Consider the following 17,261-nt stretch of genomic DNA (forward strand, 5'->3'; position numbering starts at 1 on the left):
TCCTCCCCTATTAAAATACAAAGACTAAATGAAATTCTGAATCAAGGAAATAGGTCCAAAAAATTACTAGGCTGTAGGGGCTCAACAGAATTAAAACTATCAAACACTTCAAGTGCATTTTCTTAACCTCTAATCAAATGTGAATTTAGGCTATGTGGCAGTTAAGGTATTTAATGCAATTTCCTGGAGTTTTTTGCTTTTAAATAGAATTCAGAAAACTCTTAATGAAAAACAGATGAAGAATAACAGGATCTATAAAGCCTGGCATTAAAATAACAGCCATTTAATTTCATATGCAAGTGAAAAAATGGAACTTCTGTATCAGCAGAAAATGAATTATGGCTGCTCAGCTAATATGCTTGCAGGAAAAAACCCTCAAAAATGGCTGTAAAAATAACAGTGATAATTTAATGTCTACAGGGATTAGTATTTAACAAAATTAAACAAACTTAAAACCTGACTTCAAATATTTATGTTAAAATTCCTAGCAAGCAAGAACATGACCAGCCATTATAAACTGCTATTCCAGCATTCCAACTGGATTTTACTGTGTTAAGAATTTATAATCTGATTATACTACACACAACTTTAGCGATTTTAAAAATAAGGCTGCTTCAAATACTAGCAAAAGTGTTTTCCTTAACTTCTGCTAGATGTATAAAGAAGATTATTTGCCTTCTGAGCACTAATAGGCAGGTGTAGTCCATGAGGACTTGAAGAACCAAAGTTTTCTAACAATGAAGGCATGGATAGAAAACTGAGTTAAGGAAAGTAAATATTTCAGGTATAATTTCACTAGTAATACCTGATGCAGCCTTACAACAGTCTGTTCCACTGATAAGGGTTAGATATTGCTATTGCACAAGGTACTGTGGAGATCTGTAAATAGTTTAAATTTCTATATATTACAAATCAGTACCTGTGCCCTGCCCAGCTGCACAAAGGACAGGGAAAAAGCAGACTTGCCCATGCAGTGGGAAATGGGCTGGAAATATTTGTTATCTGGTGAACCTGAAGAGCTGTTGCAAGGATGGAATATCAATCTTATCCTGAATTTTAGTTAATGTTACTGTAGGTGCCAAATTTTTGGTTTGTTGCTCTCCCCAGTACTCAAGCAGTCTGCAGGATGGTGGCACATATCCTTCCCCACAGAGAGAAAAACCTCTGCCTTCTTGTCTTTATTTTAAGACAATATAAGACTTATTAAACTGATAAAACTAGCAACCTGTACATGCCAGATGCACTGCTGTGATTTTGGGAATGTGTCAGGCAACTGTGTTGCAATTAGATGAAAAAATCACAATTTAGAGAAGAGCAATCAAGGCAGATTTGTGCTAGCCTCAGTCTTCACAGGACCTTCAGTGTACCTGGGGCCATTTGAATAGTTCTTTACAAGTAGTAAACTGCACATTTGGCTCTGGCTTAAGGTATATAAACTGCTTAATGATGATGGTTTGTTTGGATTCCCTCCCCACCAGTAGTGGAAGGCACTTAAAGGACAGCAGTACTCTAATCCTGCAAGACACATTTATGGGACTGCAGGGCTTTGCTGTTCAGCTGAAGCCAGCTGCTGGCCACTGGAGCCTGACCATGCTCAGGCTATTCATAATCCAACCTCTGCCAAAGTACCCAACAGCTTAAATCCCCCCCAAAACGTGGTGGTTTAAAATTTCTACCTTTTTGTAAAATTAGTCATAATTTGTCAATTACTTTTCTTCTACAGGAGCAGGTTAGCCAAGAGAAACGTCATCAAGAAAGCTTTTAAGCCTCTGTTTTGGTAACATGGTGTTCACAAAATAATCTGCTGTTTCAACTGCATTCAAAGGAGGTTCCTTTGCCATGTGTTGACTACTTGTAGGAAGGTCACATCTGTACCATAAAGACCTCACTAAAGGAGATATGATGTGGTGATATTCCCATTACAGTACTTGAGTCAAATGTTGCAATAAGCAAAGCCAGCACTGGAACCTCTGACCAGTTCTCTGGCCTGCAGGCATCATGCTCTCCTGAGTATGTATGTGGGCATACACTAGGTGTGACAGATGAATTTACAAATCCTTTTGTCCAAAATTGCAGGGCCTAAGTGAGAAGGAAACCTGGTTGTCCCTATCAGTCAGTGCCAGTCCTGAGCTGCTGGAGACCAAACATTTCGGTGATGTGTGCAGAGGACAGGTCTGCAACAAGGCAGATAAATGGCCAGGAGCTGCTAGGGATCAGGCCTCTTAGGAGCACGTGAAATAATAAAGATGACAGATGTCTGCTAGTACATTGTTTTATTCAGTTTTATTTGAGTAACATTGTTACAGTGTGTTTATTTCAAAGAAGAAGTTAAAGTCTGTATGATAGGATTTTGTTTTTGTTCTAAACTGAAACTCCTTTTATTTTGCTAATCCTTTCACAGGCTGCAAGCTCTGTCTCCTCTTTTCAGGCACACAGTCCACTGCTTTATTTTCCTGCTCCTCTGTTCTGACTCTTGTACTTGGTCTGACTTCTCTACTTCCTTAACTTCTGACTTGTTCTCCTCTTCTCTTGCCAGCGTTGGGATATGTGGGCTGCATTTCATTACCATGAAGAGGAAACCTCAGCCTCCCTTGCCCTTCTCTGTGTGCTGCAACGATAAGGCAGAAATATCAGGAGAAGCCTTTTCCCAGGGACTAGGTGACATTTTCAGTGGGATATTCTCCATGTGAGCTCCACGTGCTGCTGCACTCCGAGCAGCCTGTGCAGCAGCACGGCTGTGTCCAGGAGGGGATTACAGCCTGCTGCTTTTGTGAGCTCCACACTGCACCTTCCTCTTCTGCACTGCACCTTCCTCTTCTGCCTTACTCCTTGACACCAGGGGCCTTGAGCAGGGTGTGTGACAGGGCATTGCTGCCCAGTAAGGGTGAGGGAAGCCCAAAGACAGCTGCAGAGCAGTCCTTTTTGGTGGCTCCCACTGCATCCCCACTGGCACTGGTACATGGGTCTCTGGGGAACAGAGGCTCACTTACCCCCTGACTGTGGAACCTCAGCAAATAAAGCAGCTACTGTGACCCTTGAAGCAAAGGAGAGAAGGCTTCAACCATCCTACTAATTTTCAAAGAGAAACTGAATGCCAAACCTACCTTGATGATGTGAGAGGGATGTGGAGGAAACCCCTGTGATGTTCCTAAAATGCCTGGACTGCCCTAGTAAGAGAGTGCAGCACTGCACACTGACTGCTCTCTATAAATAGTGCAGCTTTACGTTGTTTTGGCCCTTGTTATCTGCCCAACATCTTGTTTCTGTGCTCTTTGTTATCTGCCCAACATCTTGTTTCTGTGCTCTTTGTTATCTGCCCAACATCTTGTTTCTGTGCTCTCTAGATCTCAGTATCTTGACTTGGAGTTTTACCTGCAAAAGGCAGAAATGTGTTGTTAAATCCCCCGATGCAGAAATAGGCAGTGTGTAAAGCTCTGCCCTGCAAGCATGCTGGAGGACATGGGGGTCCTCTCTAGGACACTGTGTGACTGATCACTAACTGATAAATTCTGATTTTAAGGAAAGCACTGATAGTGGAGATGGCTCCTGTCTGTAGGGGCTTAGAGGGCAGATGCCAGCCCATTCAGCTGATTTAATGTTTGTCCCTCTGCTGAGAAATCCCACAAGTGATAGCCACATCTCTGGGAGTGCTCCACACCTGAAATGATTTTCAGTATTTACCAAGAAGAAAAGCAGCTACAAAATGCTGCTGTAAAGCTCACCAACTCAGCTATAAAAACAGCCAAAGAGTTCAGCTGTGTTGGGGAGTGCTGTGGCTCAGACAAGGACAATATGACAGATACAGCTTTTTAGCACCACACTCTTCAGCCCTACTCATGCCAATGACCCCTGCACCATCTTTGAAGCATAATTTGTTTTATGGAAAATGATGGATTTTTTTTGCTTTTTTCTCCCCCTAATTCTATTATTTTTGCTCATTGTGACTGATCATGGTGAACAGATTACTCAGTCTGGAAAATTCAGCAGCAGCTGCTGCCCAGTGGGAAAGCCTCTTGCTGCCCATCCCTGAAAGCTGTCAGTCCTCATGGATGTGTCATTACCCAAATCACAAAGATTAAATAGAACCTCAGTATGCAATTTTGAGAGCTACACAGCACACAGAAGGATTTTTTTTGTTAGACAAGTCTAGGCTCTAGCAGAAGAAACCAGCCTGGAAGCTGGCACATCTCTCTGACCCCACACTGCTCCACACTCCCTGCTTACCTCTCACTGCAGCACCTCTGCAGCTTTTTGCTGTGAAAAATGTCCCTCCTTGTGAATTGAGAACTTTGTTTGCATGAATTGGTGTCCTTGCAACCCTCAGCTATGGCTACCAAAACCCCACGTGTGCTCTGCACCAGCCAAGGGACAGTGTGGGGACTTACAGAGCAGCGTTACAGGAATGAGCAGGTCTGGAGAAAAGACACAGCTTAAACTTGATTGCTCAACTGCAAATAAAGCAAAACCTAATTCCCACTCTTGCCTCTGATCTTCTCTCTAATTACTGGGTTTTATGCCTTCTGCTCTGATCCCACAAAGATGTGCCCTGCAAAAGTGTCCTCAGACTCAGGCTAGTTGGTGGATTTTTGACTGTGCTTACACAGCTTCTGCAAACTTGGGACTCATTAAGAGCATCTCTAAATTAGGCATCACTTAATCCTTGATTTCTGAAGGGGTATAATGGGAACTTCAGTATGCTAAACTTTTAAGGTAAAACTTATTTTTCAATATTACCCTGAAAAGCTAAAATGTTCTAAGTGCCTTCCTGAATTGAAATTCCTGGCAATACATATTTAAAACAAAGCTATATGAAAATGGCAGTAACAAATCATCCAAATACATCAATTGTTGTGTTATAATTCAGGTTATTGAGAAGAAAGATGGATTTAGAATCTCCTATAAGGTCTACTGCCATTGCTTAGGATCTTACACAGCCTTATTTTGGATGCAGATGTAAACATGAACTTAGCAAAGCTTGGGGTTATTGCAGGTTTCACACCTCCTTGAACAGAAATAATTCAATCTCCCAAGTTTACATTTTTCTGGCTGTAAATCTGTGATAGCATATTCTGTGTAGTTACTTTTACCTCTTAGCATGGTAATCTCATCATTTACATCTCTCATTTATACCTCTCAGTGGCTTTACCTCTGTTTTATCAAAGAATAGAGAGATAGGCTATGGTCAATGAACTAAGGTGGTATTTAAAAGCAAAAAAAAAAAAAGGTCTTTATGCTAACTGGAGTGTGTACAATGATATCTGACTTCAAACTTGCACTTAACTCAAAGTGCACTTTGGTAAACAGCTCAGCCTGAGTTTAAATGAGATTTACAAACACCTATCAGCTCAGTATACACTTTGATGCTGTGTGCAGTCCTCATGTATTTAGAACCAGTGCTGACTTGTATCTTGACTTTATTTTTAACTATATAATTTATTTTAAAGAACATGTTTAGACAATTTTACTGAAGAGAACTAGAAACTCATGGATTTTCAAAAGAAATGGCAGCTTTTCTTGCAGTTCTTAAATATCTATGATCTGTGAATTTAAGGACCTGCTGTAATATGTTCAAGAGTTTGCAATATTGCTATATGATATTCTTATGCATGTATGAATCTAGTATTTACACATATAACAACTATCTTTTGAAATTAATCTTCAGAATTATGAGACTTCATGTTGCTCACTGATGTCTTTATATACCAGGTTTATCTGAGCAGTTGACCAGCTATATAAAAAAATTCATCAAAAAGATGTCTCACCTGCTGCCAAATAGAAACACTTGTTCATAGAGAAAAGTACACAGAAACATGAAATTAATCAGCTAATCCTGTAAAACAGACATTAACACAGACTTGAACACCCCTGCCATCACAGTGTATAGGACCCTGGTTATAATCCACACTTTCTGTTCTAGTTTTTCAAGAGATTGAAAGATTTGTCTTGTTTTCTTCTTCCCTAGTTTCTTAAAGTAACAGACTTATGTTTGAAGCACGCTCTTTACAAATGTCACTTACAGAAACCTCCTCCTTGGTTTGTGGTTTTGCAGTTCTAGTGCAGCTTCTGAGCTGCTAAATCTCAGCCAAGAATTCCTCAGACTGTTTTGGAAGGCCTCACAGGGAAACAAAGGGGTTTCACCAGATGAAATACTCACAGACCTGTCTTCAGGGAGGTTCTGTGAGTTGATGGCTAAATGTAAATTTGCTCCTTTTGGCCTTTGTGTGCCCCTTTCCCTGTCTGAAATATAGAGGATGACCCACACCTGCTGCAAAGGGCAGCCAGGATGCTGCTCCTGTCCCCTCTTTGGGCAATGACAAATGTGTTCATTTTTAGATTTGTGGTAAAATGAGCGAGTGGGACTGGCCCCTGTAACTTCAATTAATGAGAACAGATTACACTTGCTGTGCAAGCTGAACACAGCAAGTTCATTCTCAGCTGTGACTGCCAACCTCGCTCAGGTATGGGGGCAATAAAGGATTTGTGTGCTTTGCACCTAGCTGCTTTAATTTCATTTAAAGCCTGATCCTATGAGGCAATGAAGTCCTCCACTCTTGTTGCCTTCAGCAGGATTTGAGGGACTTGGGACCAGTTAAGAAAAGGGTCTTTAATTTTCTGTCAGGAGCACAAGCATGTGAAGGAGAGCTACTCCTTCTGTATGCACTTGTAATATGTACAGGATTGGGCACCTTTTGTAATAGTCTGCTTAAATCTTACTGTGTTGCTAGGGAACTGGCCCTGTCCACAACCAAAAAACATGGAGACATTGTGTCCCACTGGTTTCTGGCAGAGTTTACCATAAGAAATGGCTTAATTGCAACAAGATCTACTAGCAGGAGTACAAAAAATGTGATTTGTCAGCTTTTTCATCAGCTTTTTTTTTTTTTAATTACAAATATTTTAATTCTATCACACATGGAAATCCCTTTCAAGCTGAAGGCTAGGCATGTGAGGACACCACCAGAATCAAACACTTCTTTTCTTTATTCTTTAAAATACTGATTCAGCTATTTTTAAATTTACTTGAGTCAAAGTACAGTGTTTGGAAGCTTAACAAGCTTGGATACTCTCTGCACTTTTGTACTAACTAAGGCTATTACTATTTTCAAGACTCTTATAAAAAGACTTGTTTATGTTTCCAAAATGTATGGCTTTTCAAGTTTTCAGACTGTATGTAAAAGTATCAGAAAAAAGAAATCTGTATTTATGGACCTAGAATGACACTTCTGATACAATTTCTTATCCCCTTCAGGACATCAGAACTGTATGTGTTGTTTTAAATTAGTGATAAAACAAGGCTTGAAACCCTAGATACCAAAGAATAAGTCTGCTATCAAAACAGGACAAAATCTGGGCAGAGAATAAAATAAGCCATGGGGAAATCGAAATGAAATATAGTCTGAGGTGACCTCTCTTAAAACAAACAAGTAAATCCTGTCCTATTAAGCTCTTAGGAGATCTGCTAAAGAATTTTGAAATAATCCAGACAAGGAACTCAACCCCACATTTTCATTCTTGTCAGTCCTTTCCTTGCAACTCCCTAAGAAAAAATGATCCCTTGTGTGTTTTGTACAAAATGATGAATTTTTACGATATAAAAGCACACACTTTAAAGCTGTAAGTCCTCATTCCTTGGCAGACATTATCTTCAGGTTTATGGAGAAACACATATTGATCCTTTCCAAGGCACAGGTGGGCAGGGAGGAAAGAAACACTCTTGTGGAATCATCAACCTCTTCATGGTGCCTGACCAGGAGCAATCTCACAGCACAGAACTATGAAAAACCATAATATGGCACCTGTTAATAGTTTTTCTCCTCCTCTCAGGATGGTTGCACAATTTAACAGCAAAAAGATGGAAAACACTGAGGCCCTTGGAGACTAGCCAAGTAAGGATGTTTTTTCTTGTCAGACCTGTAGCTTATAATGTCATGCATGTGTCCACAAGTGCCTTTTCACAGAACTCCCTGTGTTACAGAGAAGGTTTCAATATTCAGACCTCAACTTTTGTCCTCCACTGTCTGGAAGCATCTCTGTAAGAGAGCAGCTTTTTATACCAACTGCTCATTCCTGCACCGTTTTCTAACCCAGGGTTCATGTCCAGTAATTGATGTGCCTGTGTGTTGACCAGTGCTACATGGGAATTAGAAACTTTGTGATGGGCAGCCTTCTGACATTTCATTGTCACAGATCACATTACTATTGCGGATTTTAGCTCTCTGACCCAGTGTATTCAATTAGATTCTTCCTTCACTTGATTTCTCCTGGTATTTGTGGATGTAAATAAGGCCCTTATACTGTACAAACATATTTTTTGTGGTATACTATATTAAGATGTTTTGCCTGATCTAGATTAAGCAGCTTCATATAACTGATGAAAGAGCTATTGTTTTTCACAGTAGAAAAGCCACTCATCCAGATCACTGACCTATTTCTTGGAGTTAGAAGTAACCTTTCTAAAGTTTTACTGATTTTGAATGGTATGTTTTACACTACTGATATTTTAGTCCCACATCTGAAGTGTGATTACACCATTATTTAAGGATCAGATAAAAAAAAAATTGACTTGATTTTCAGATGCAAGAAGATTTTAGTTTTCTGTAAGTTTTGGTACTATTCTAAAGAAAGTGTTAAATGAATCAGAACAATTCAGCTCTGAGGGTTATTCCATTACTCAATGATACAGAAATTCCTCAGGCTTAAACACTCGCCACTTTTCTAGCTCTGAGATCCAGTGGAATTTGTCTCTATTGCCTGAAAGTGATGATGAACCATGTCTAGGAGCAAGAATTTAAACAGCTCACCCTAACACTAAATGTGTTTGTACATTACCCTGCAATCAGAAAAACAGCATCTACAAGTTCCTGAAGATGGGAAGAACCTGAAGACAATCACTCTTCAAATGTTGCTTTTCACTCCTGACTTGCAAAGGCCAGTGCCAGAAAAAAACATTAGGAGAATAAAGTAATACTGCATAAAGAGATTTTGTGGAGGCTGACATGAATAAATGTATTTACCACTATACATGTCTTTCCTCTGCATGACAATAGGGCTTGCATATTCTCTATGCTATCTCACTACACTGAGAAGGACACAAGCATTTAAAGAAGAATTAGGGTGTTGAGGTGCTCAGTCAATGTTGGATTGCTGGCTCCCTTCTCTATGCCATGGAACATCTGCTAAAGAACTCTGGGAGACTTCTGGATTTTTAAGGACCAGCAGAATAACACAACACTGTTAGGATGTTTTTTATTTGGGACACTTCAGCACTGACAAATGCCTTCTCATTTTATCATGCTGCAATTAAGATGACAAAAAAAAGTGTGGTGGCTAGTAGAAACTCCCCCCCACAGTACAACAAAAAACAGGGTCTCAAAAGAAAAAGTTTGGCACATGAAAAGCTGCAAAAAAAAAAAAAAAGCTAAACCTCCACCAAACCATTTCTGCTTGTTGTGAGCCTGCCAAAGCAGAACAGACTTTCTCAACAGAAAAGGCTACATTATGCTAGAAGGAAATGAGCTGCAAGGCACAGGAAAAGGGAACACGAGTGGAGATTTATGGCACTGCTGAAAGCAGGCACTGTACTGCCAGATCAGGAGTGAGACACTTCCCAAAGGATGCTACCTTTGTTAGTTCATCTGTCGAGGAAGGAGTTTGTGTTGCAGGGTATCTGAACTACTGGCACTCATTGCACACAGCTCATCACTCCAGCCTTGTGATCAGTCACTGTGTCTCACCCAGAATCTTCTACTTGTTTTAGAAAGGTAAAAACCCCCCAGAACTAGCAAAACTCACCCAAACTAAACCCACTCAAACCAAAACCATCAATCAAGGAATACTTGATAGCTAATGACCTGGAAACAGAATTCTGTGTGGCAGTTGTTGCAGAAAAGTACAAATCTAGCTGCTTTTTTGATTTTTTTTTTTTCCTCTTCATATTGTACATGTGGGACTTGACATGCTGCATTCTCCTTGATACAGACTGCAGCAGAAATGCACATCTGTGGACAAATAAAACCCTTTTCTTTCCCCAGAAATATTCAGTAAAGGCAAATATAAAGTTAAGGCTTTTAAGGCTCTTTCCCATCCTCCACTCCTATGCCAGGAATTTCTAATTACAGCTCCTTTTTAGACTTCCTCTGTAAGTAAGTTTAGTCTCAGAGGTAAGCTGCTAGCCCAGAGAAGCTGCAGAATCTCCCTGAATTTTTACCAAGCTTAATTTGAACTTTGCCATGGTTTTTACTTTCAAATGAAACTGCAGCTTGTTTTCAGCTCCCTACACTCAAGTGAAAGGCTACCCCAAACAATTCTGAAGGAGAACTGTATGTTGTTACAATCTTGAAGAATGTGGGAACATGGTATCACACCTAAATGATCATGCCAAAATGCAAGAAACTTGCAAGAAATAGACAGTGGTGGAGTCACCCTGGATGTTTAAAAAAGGACTGGATGTTTAAACATCCCTGGATGTTTAAAAAAGGACTGGATGTGGCACTCAGTGCCATGGTCTAGTTGAGGTGTTAGGGCTGGGTTGGACTCGATGATCTTGAAGGTCTCCTCCATCCTGATGATTCCTGTGATTCTGTGACCTCTAGCTTTCTTTTTTTTCCCAAATGCAGGATTAGATCTCTCTCAGTAGTATGAACCTTTATTCCTATTGGGTACCATAACAAATTATGGATACGTATCAGCTTAAAAGTACATATGGAACTTGCACATGTAATTTTCAGTAGTTTTGAATCTGAGCCTAAGCCTCTGGGCTATATGGAAAAAAACATTCACAAGTCCCTCAAAAATGTGTGGTTTCTCACTAGTAAGGTACATCTGCCATTTATCTTGAACAAAGATTGACTGCTGACTTTACTAAACCATAATTTGCATTTATGAGAGGACAACATACTGAATTACAGTCCTGTACAGTCCAGAGCTAGATCCTGAACTATCACTCTGAAAAAAACCAAACAAACACCTGTGCATTTGTAAATACTTTGTGTGTTACATCAGTAAGTGCCATGTGGAACTAAATGCTCAAAATATTAGTAAGATGTGTAACAGATAAGGAAGGTTGACTCCTTTTTTAAGTGTTTAGAAGCTTTTTTTTTGGAGAGAGAGAACCACTGAAGTGTAATCTGTATTACTCTCCCAAGTCAACAAACAAAAGTGTGTCCTGAAACTTCAGTTAGCTATAAAAGTGAAATGCTCTCACACGGATTGAGAGAGGGAGAAAATTCTTGCTGTAACCACAGTGTCTTCTGTGAGTCCAGGCAGGAACACAGAAATCAGGAAAAATCATCCAGTGATCTGGGCAGTGGTTTTCTGCTGGTTTTTCCATACATCTTTCTGCTGCAGTCCTGTAATCTGGACTGTAAACTTCCAGTGAAGTCCATTGGGTCTGACTAGGAATGATCTCCTAATGATTTGCTATGTAACTTTATTAACATATAGATCTGATGCAATGACCAAAACCCAGTCCACTTAAAAGCAGTGGTGGTACATGGAACATTACCAGGGAGGATACAGCAAGCATTGTGCATTAATACCTATCCATTTCTACCTGGAAAAGAGGAATCTGAAGGCTATTCCCATTCCATGTGTTCTCTTTCCCCAGTGTTAGGCTAGCAGCTTGCTGGACCCTGGACTAGGTTTCTGCTAGTAACAATGATCTGTGGGATTTTAAGGGATGTTAAAATGGCAAGAGGCATTGTAAGGAGACAGCTGATTGACAGGCTGGCAAATGTTTTTTTGTTACTTGTTTTAAATGTTGTTCTTTTGTTGACAAGGAAGAAAAATCACACTGGAGTGCTGCACTTGGAAGTGATATTTATGCAAATAAGAACTTCCATGTATATGCATATGCAATTATTTGTGTGTAAGAACAATGACAGGCAGATATAATGACAACCAAGGCAACTCAGTTGTTCCCTTGATGGATTATCATGGTGTGAGCAGTAAACTGCACTACATACCAGGACTAAGGAAGCATCTCTGATGGAAGGAGGCTTTCCAGTAGGCATTCTGCTGAGACCATCCACTGGCTGGCTGAGAGATATCAGCTATGGATGAAAGTAAGTGTGTGCTGCTGTCTGGGCAGTGTGGACAGATAAATAAACTGCAGAAAGTTACTTTCAGAGCTAGCAAAAACTGAACATATTGCTCACTGGTGAGCTGAACATAGATTTGTTACTGTCACTGGACCTGAATCAGGAACCAGTTTATAAGGATCTCACATCAGATTCGTGTGTGAGTAGAGTAAGTACTGCAAGCATTTTTTAAGCAGTGCCAAGTCAGCTGATGCAGATAACTTGCCTGCCTGTGCTCAGCAAAATAAGGAGATGTATTTAGTTTTAGCTGACATATTTTATTGTAGTTGAATTTGTAAGTGTTCTAGTGGGTCTTATACAATCTGATATTAAATCATTCAGGGGTATACAACAGATTTTGTCATAATGCTAGTATGACCCTGTGGCTACTTTATGCAGTTTTACAACCACATAAATTAAGGTTTTAAGAGATGTTTAACTGTTTGTTTTATATAATGTTACTTAATCTGTATTAAACAGTCAAACAACCCTTTATACATATGTTATATATGCAATTTGTGTATGCAGTTAAATATACATTTCTAATGTAAGAATGGTGAATTTTGTTATTCAGACCCAAAGAACCAGGCTGGTATCAGACATTAATCAGTCTGTACTTTCCAGTTCTAGCACTTTTCAAATGAACTATGGAATGTGGTAGAAATTACACAGAGACAAGTCATGGAACTTCTTAGCTTTTTATCTACACAGGCAAAACCCTAAGGAAGGCACTGTATAGCTAAGATGCCTGTGCTCAAAGAAAATACACATGCAATAATCTTAATTACATACACAGTTCTACAAATGAGATGTAAAGCCAGCTTTGTGTATGTACATAAAATAACTGTTCAATTATATACAGCATTGATTTCTGTTCCTGCTAAACAAAATCTAGTATGGATTTCAAACAATTATATACAACTATCTATAAGTTATTATCTAGGAGACAATAACACATGTATGTCCCTACTTTTTAAGCTGTATCACTTCACCTAAGTATTGACAAGCTTGATTTGCACTGCACTTGAGTGCATCAGATTATTAATGTCTGGAGCCTATGAGAGATTTGTTTTCACTACATGTAACCACATTTGAGACAGAGCAGTTTGGGTGTTCTACAGCATGTCTCAGGCACTTTCCAAAAGTGCTCCTTCTGTGAGAGAGATGAATTGCCAGAAAGATTTGTTACTACTACTAAATACTGTTCAGTTTTACAGTCATTAACTACCAGTCTCTTTTTAGAGTTAAAAGGTTTTGTACTTAGTACTTACATTTACATTAGGATACTCACAAGAGCTGTCTTGTGCCACAGTGTGAAATAAATGTTGGAAATAGCCTTCTTCTCTAATCAGGCTTGTTTGTAAACAAATTAAAAAAATATAAATGAAGTAATGAAGGATAAACTTACGTTGTACGAAAGCTAGGCTTCTAAAAGAGATGAGGAGACTGTTCTGTGGGGTGGATATACGAAAGACATATTCCTGATTTGATGTAGTTTATTATGGGTTGTTTTTCTGCAATAGTTTTTGTTAGATGAACTGGTATTTCTTATGGCAAAACCTTTCAGACCTCTATAAAAGGAGGATAAAAATTTGAAAGGATGAGTTTTGTAAGTGCATTAAGACAGCATAGCAATTTATTGTGTTGATGAATACCTGAGTTGTAAAAGCAGTAAGAAAATTGCCCTACAATTCAAAACATGGCAAGAAGATTGAGAAGGAAGACCTGTTTTCCATGGAATTAGCACAGGATATGGGAGCTTCAGGACAACTGGCAAGATCCAGGCTGTCTGTGCCCTCCCTGCTCCCTGAGCCAGTATAAGCCCCTCCTTAGCTCTAACAGCCAGAGGCACAGCATGTTTAACCTGGATGAGGTGATGTACCTGCAGAGGTTGTTTTTATTCTCTTGGTTGCAACTGTGATGGAATGCTAACAGACTACAAAATATGGAGAGATCCTGCCATTATTGCAATACTCTCAAATAGGGTATAATGGTGACCAAGGTGCTCCCACCCCCAAGGCTTCCCTTTCACTTCATGCCCTTGCTTTCTGAACTCTCCCTAGCACAATCTGACTCCTCAGCTCTGAAACTCATATAATGCCTTATTTTAAACAAGCAGAATTAGAGTACAGAAGGCAACCACAAATTTATTAATCACATACTTATAAACTCATATTTACAGTATTTTTCAAATACTCCCTCATGTTTCCTCTTAATTACTAGAAGATTATAATTCTCTATATCCATCCTGTAGCTGATTAGAATTGTAGAACAGTCAGCTAAACCAGAACAAAGCTAGACTATATTCCTACTACATACCACTTTGTTACAGACAACTTTGATACGTGATGTAATTTCATGCATCTGCACACAAACAAATTAAACTAAAAAATAGGATCATATGGCTGTGTTTCAAATGTCTTCTATGAAAACAGGGGGGAATTTGCAGAAGAATTTTTAGGCTTTACGTGGCAAAGCAGATAACCTTCTCTAATACTTAAAGCACTTGAGAATACTACAGTTTATCATAAATGTCAGTGCTTTTTCCCTGCTCACATATCCTTGATTAGATGAGAGGCTATTTCACAAGATTTATTTTGGACAGGCATGACATATATGAATTCTGCTTGTAAGATCTTGCAAATAAAGTTGATGAAAGGTTGACTGAGAGAAAAGGGTAGCAGTCTCAAGATACCATTCTCTAATACCTATCAAAAGATACTGATGCCATAAATCTTCCCTATGGCCAACAGCAACTCGGGGAATACCTAACCCTGGAAGTGCCTTACCTACAGCAATGTGCAGCACTCAGTTCTTCACTCTAACACAAGGTCATCTGTGCTCCACTGAGATCCAGAACCTAGATTTCCCCCCTTAAATACGCTGAAGAATTAAAAAAAAACATGTAGAAGACATTGTCCCACAAACTGCATATACAGATTTTAGTGTTTCCCTATGAGAATGGACTGAAATATTTTCCTTTCATATAACAGCCATCAGACATAAAGGCATACACAACTAAGAACATAAAATTGCAGTAGGGCATTGTGACCACCTATAGGAAGCATGCAGTGAAGTCCTCTTCCTCAAGCTTGGTGACATCAATCACAGAGACACAGTGGGGTGTCCCAGCCATTCCTGCTACTGAGCAGTGTATTCCCATGGATGTGGCAGATCCTGCTGTACCCGTTGTTACCTCTCTGTGCTGGACCTTGACACAAATGTCACTGCCAGTCTTGTCCACAAGTCTCAGTGGTAACAGCTGGGTCTTTGAGGCTCACTGGGTTAGTACAGCCTGCTTTTACTCACCTGGGCAAATCCTCTGTGAAAAATGAGGTTCACATATTTTTTATATAGAATTTAGAAAGTTTAATAGAAAGAAAATTAGGAGATAAAAATAAAGTAAAATGTACAAATACAGCCGAGTGTCTCTGCATTCAGCCAAGAGAGCACACCTTAATAACGAAGGATTGTCCCTTAAAAACAGACCTCTATTACATATTCATAAACTCTCATACATAATTCAAACATTTCTCTTAAGTTTTAGATGTTTCTTTGTTTAGTTTTAACTTGCCCCCTCCCTAATAGATCAATCTTCTCAGCTCCATTCAGTCTCACACTCTCCAATAACAGAGGTACAATAAATTCCTCCCCTGGAACACTGGTCACCCATGTCTTCATCTGGATAAGATAATCTAAGAATGCAGGGGGAGTTTCTATCTTTTCAGTCTCTGGGTTATATAAACAAAAGTAATTTTTACTTGAATATCATGTTATAGCCTAACATATATATGTATTATACCACTATTCCTAAGTTTCATCAATAACAGAACTAGAAGGAGCTATATTAATACAACGAAGTTTTCTAACCTTATACTCATAACATTCATTTCAATATTTGCGAAAAGCCAATAATGTAATATGCATTATAACATCCTCCTTGCCCACGCTTGTCCCCACATGTGCAGCCCCGCAGTGATGGAGCACCCCGAGGGCTGAGCCCTGCCTGTCCCAGTTTCCCGTTCTGGCCCTACCGGGGGGCAGCGATGGCAGCGGGGAGCGGACAGAGAGCACCGCTGCCAACTGCGGCCGGACACGGCTGTCAGAGCGCCGCTGTCAGCCCAGGCTGCGAGCTGGCTGAGAGCTGAGAGCCCCGAGCGCAGATAAACCGATCTAGCTCATTCAGACACACAAGTCAGCTCCGCAGAAGCCTCAACAGCTCACCGGCCATCAGGAAAAGACTTTAGGAAACTTCAGGATTTTGCGTTCAGCTGTAGGACTGGGCAGAGGGGGCTCACCCCAAGCGGCACCTCAGCACAGACCGTGTGTTACACCGAGCCGAGCCGAGCCGTGCCACAGCGCGCTGTCACCTGCACGGCAGCGCACACCTGCCCGCGCACCGCCACACCGCCGCCTGTCCCGAGCCCCCTCCCCGGCAGCAGAGAGGGGAAGGGGCTGTCGGCGGGACGCGGCGCCCTTACCGATGATGATGGCACAGGCGCTCACCAGCCCGATCTCCTTCTTCAGCGCCACCCGCTCGGGAGCGCCGGGCGCGCGCTGCTCCCCGCCGGCCATCGCTGCCCGCGCTGCACTGCCCCGCCGCCCCGCGCATGCGCGTCCCGCGGGCCGCCGGGCGGGGGCGCCGCGCCGGCCGTGCCGGGGGCGGGGGGCACGGGGACCCCTCACGGTGGCCGTGCCCGAGGGCCGCCCTCAGACACCGCGGGGGTGTCCCCAGGAGCCGCAGGGACAGCAGGGCCACCGCCGTGCGGGGAGGGCTGAACGCCGAGCGCTGCGCTCGGACTCTCGGCGTGTCGGGCATCGGGTGCTGCCCGGCACCACGAGCCAGCCCGGCGCCGTGCCGGGGTCCCCTCACACAGCCGGCCCCGCACCGGCTCCGCCGCCACCGCCTCCCGTTGGGCTCTGTCGGTGGAGATAGTGCGATAACGTAAAGAACAAACATTTTATTGCTTGTCATCGGTCCCGCCAGAGTTAAAACCAAGACGATGATGCCAAAGATTGGCTGGTTTCCCTACTTTTCCCGTTAGTTTCCCCGCTCCTCCTTCCCACCTTGTTTCACGCCTCTGAACGGATCCAGCTCCAGCCCGTGCCTGCACCGGCTCCTCCGCACCCGCGGCGTTGAGGGGCTGAGGGGCTGAGGGGCTGAGAGGCTGAGGGGCTGAGGGG

At 41.4% G+C, this 17,261-nt stretch overlaps 1 protein-coding gene and 2 long non-coding RNA genes across 3 annotated transcripts in view; 1 reads left to right on the forward strand and 2 right to left on the reverse strand.

The window, feature by feature from the left end:
• SLC7A10 (solute carrier family 7 member 10) overlaps nt 1-16,658 on the reverse strand; it is a 38,214-nt gene extending 21,556 nt beyond the window's left edge. The window contains exon 1 of the mRNA XM_015639987.1: nt 16,559-16,658. Coding sequence (XP_015495473.1) covers nt 16,559-16,652 — 94 coding nt within the window. The 5' untranslated portion in view covers nt 16,653-16,658. The remainder of the gene's footprint in view (nt 1-16,558) is intronic.
• LOC107209848 lies at nt 2,259-3,280 on the reverse strand. The gene is made up of 2 exons (XR_001523723.2): nt 3,105-3,280; nt 2,259-2,608 (listed from the first exon to the last, which is right to left on the reverse strand). It is a non-coding gene; the product is annotated as an uncharacterized LOC107209848 (long non-coding RNA).
• A 108-nt stretch (nt 16,659-16,766) lies between the features above and the next one.
• LOC107209847 overlaps nt 16,767-17,261 on the forward strand; it is a 4,134-nt gene continuing 3,639 nt past the window's right edge. The window contains exon 1 of the long non-coding RNA XR_001523722.1: nt 16,767-17,117. This is a non-coding gene — a long non-coding RNA (uncharacterized LOC107209847). The remainder of the gene's footprint in view (nt 17,118-17,261) is intronic.

Source organism: Parus major, chromosome 11, assembly GCF_001522545.3.
Source record: "Parus major isolate Abel chromosome 11, Parus_major1.1, whole genome shotgun sequence".
NCBI classification, from domain to species: Eukaryota; Metazoa; Chordata; class Aves; order Passeriformes; family Paridae; genus Parus; species Parus major.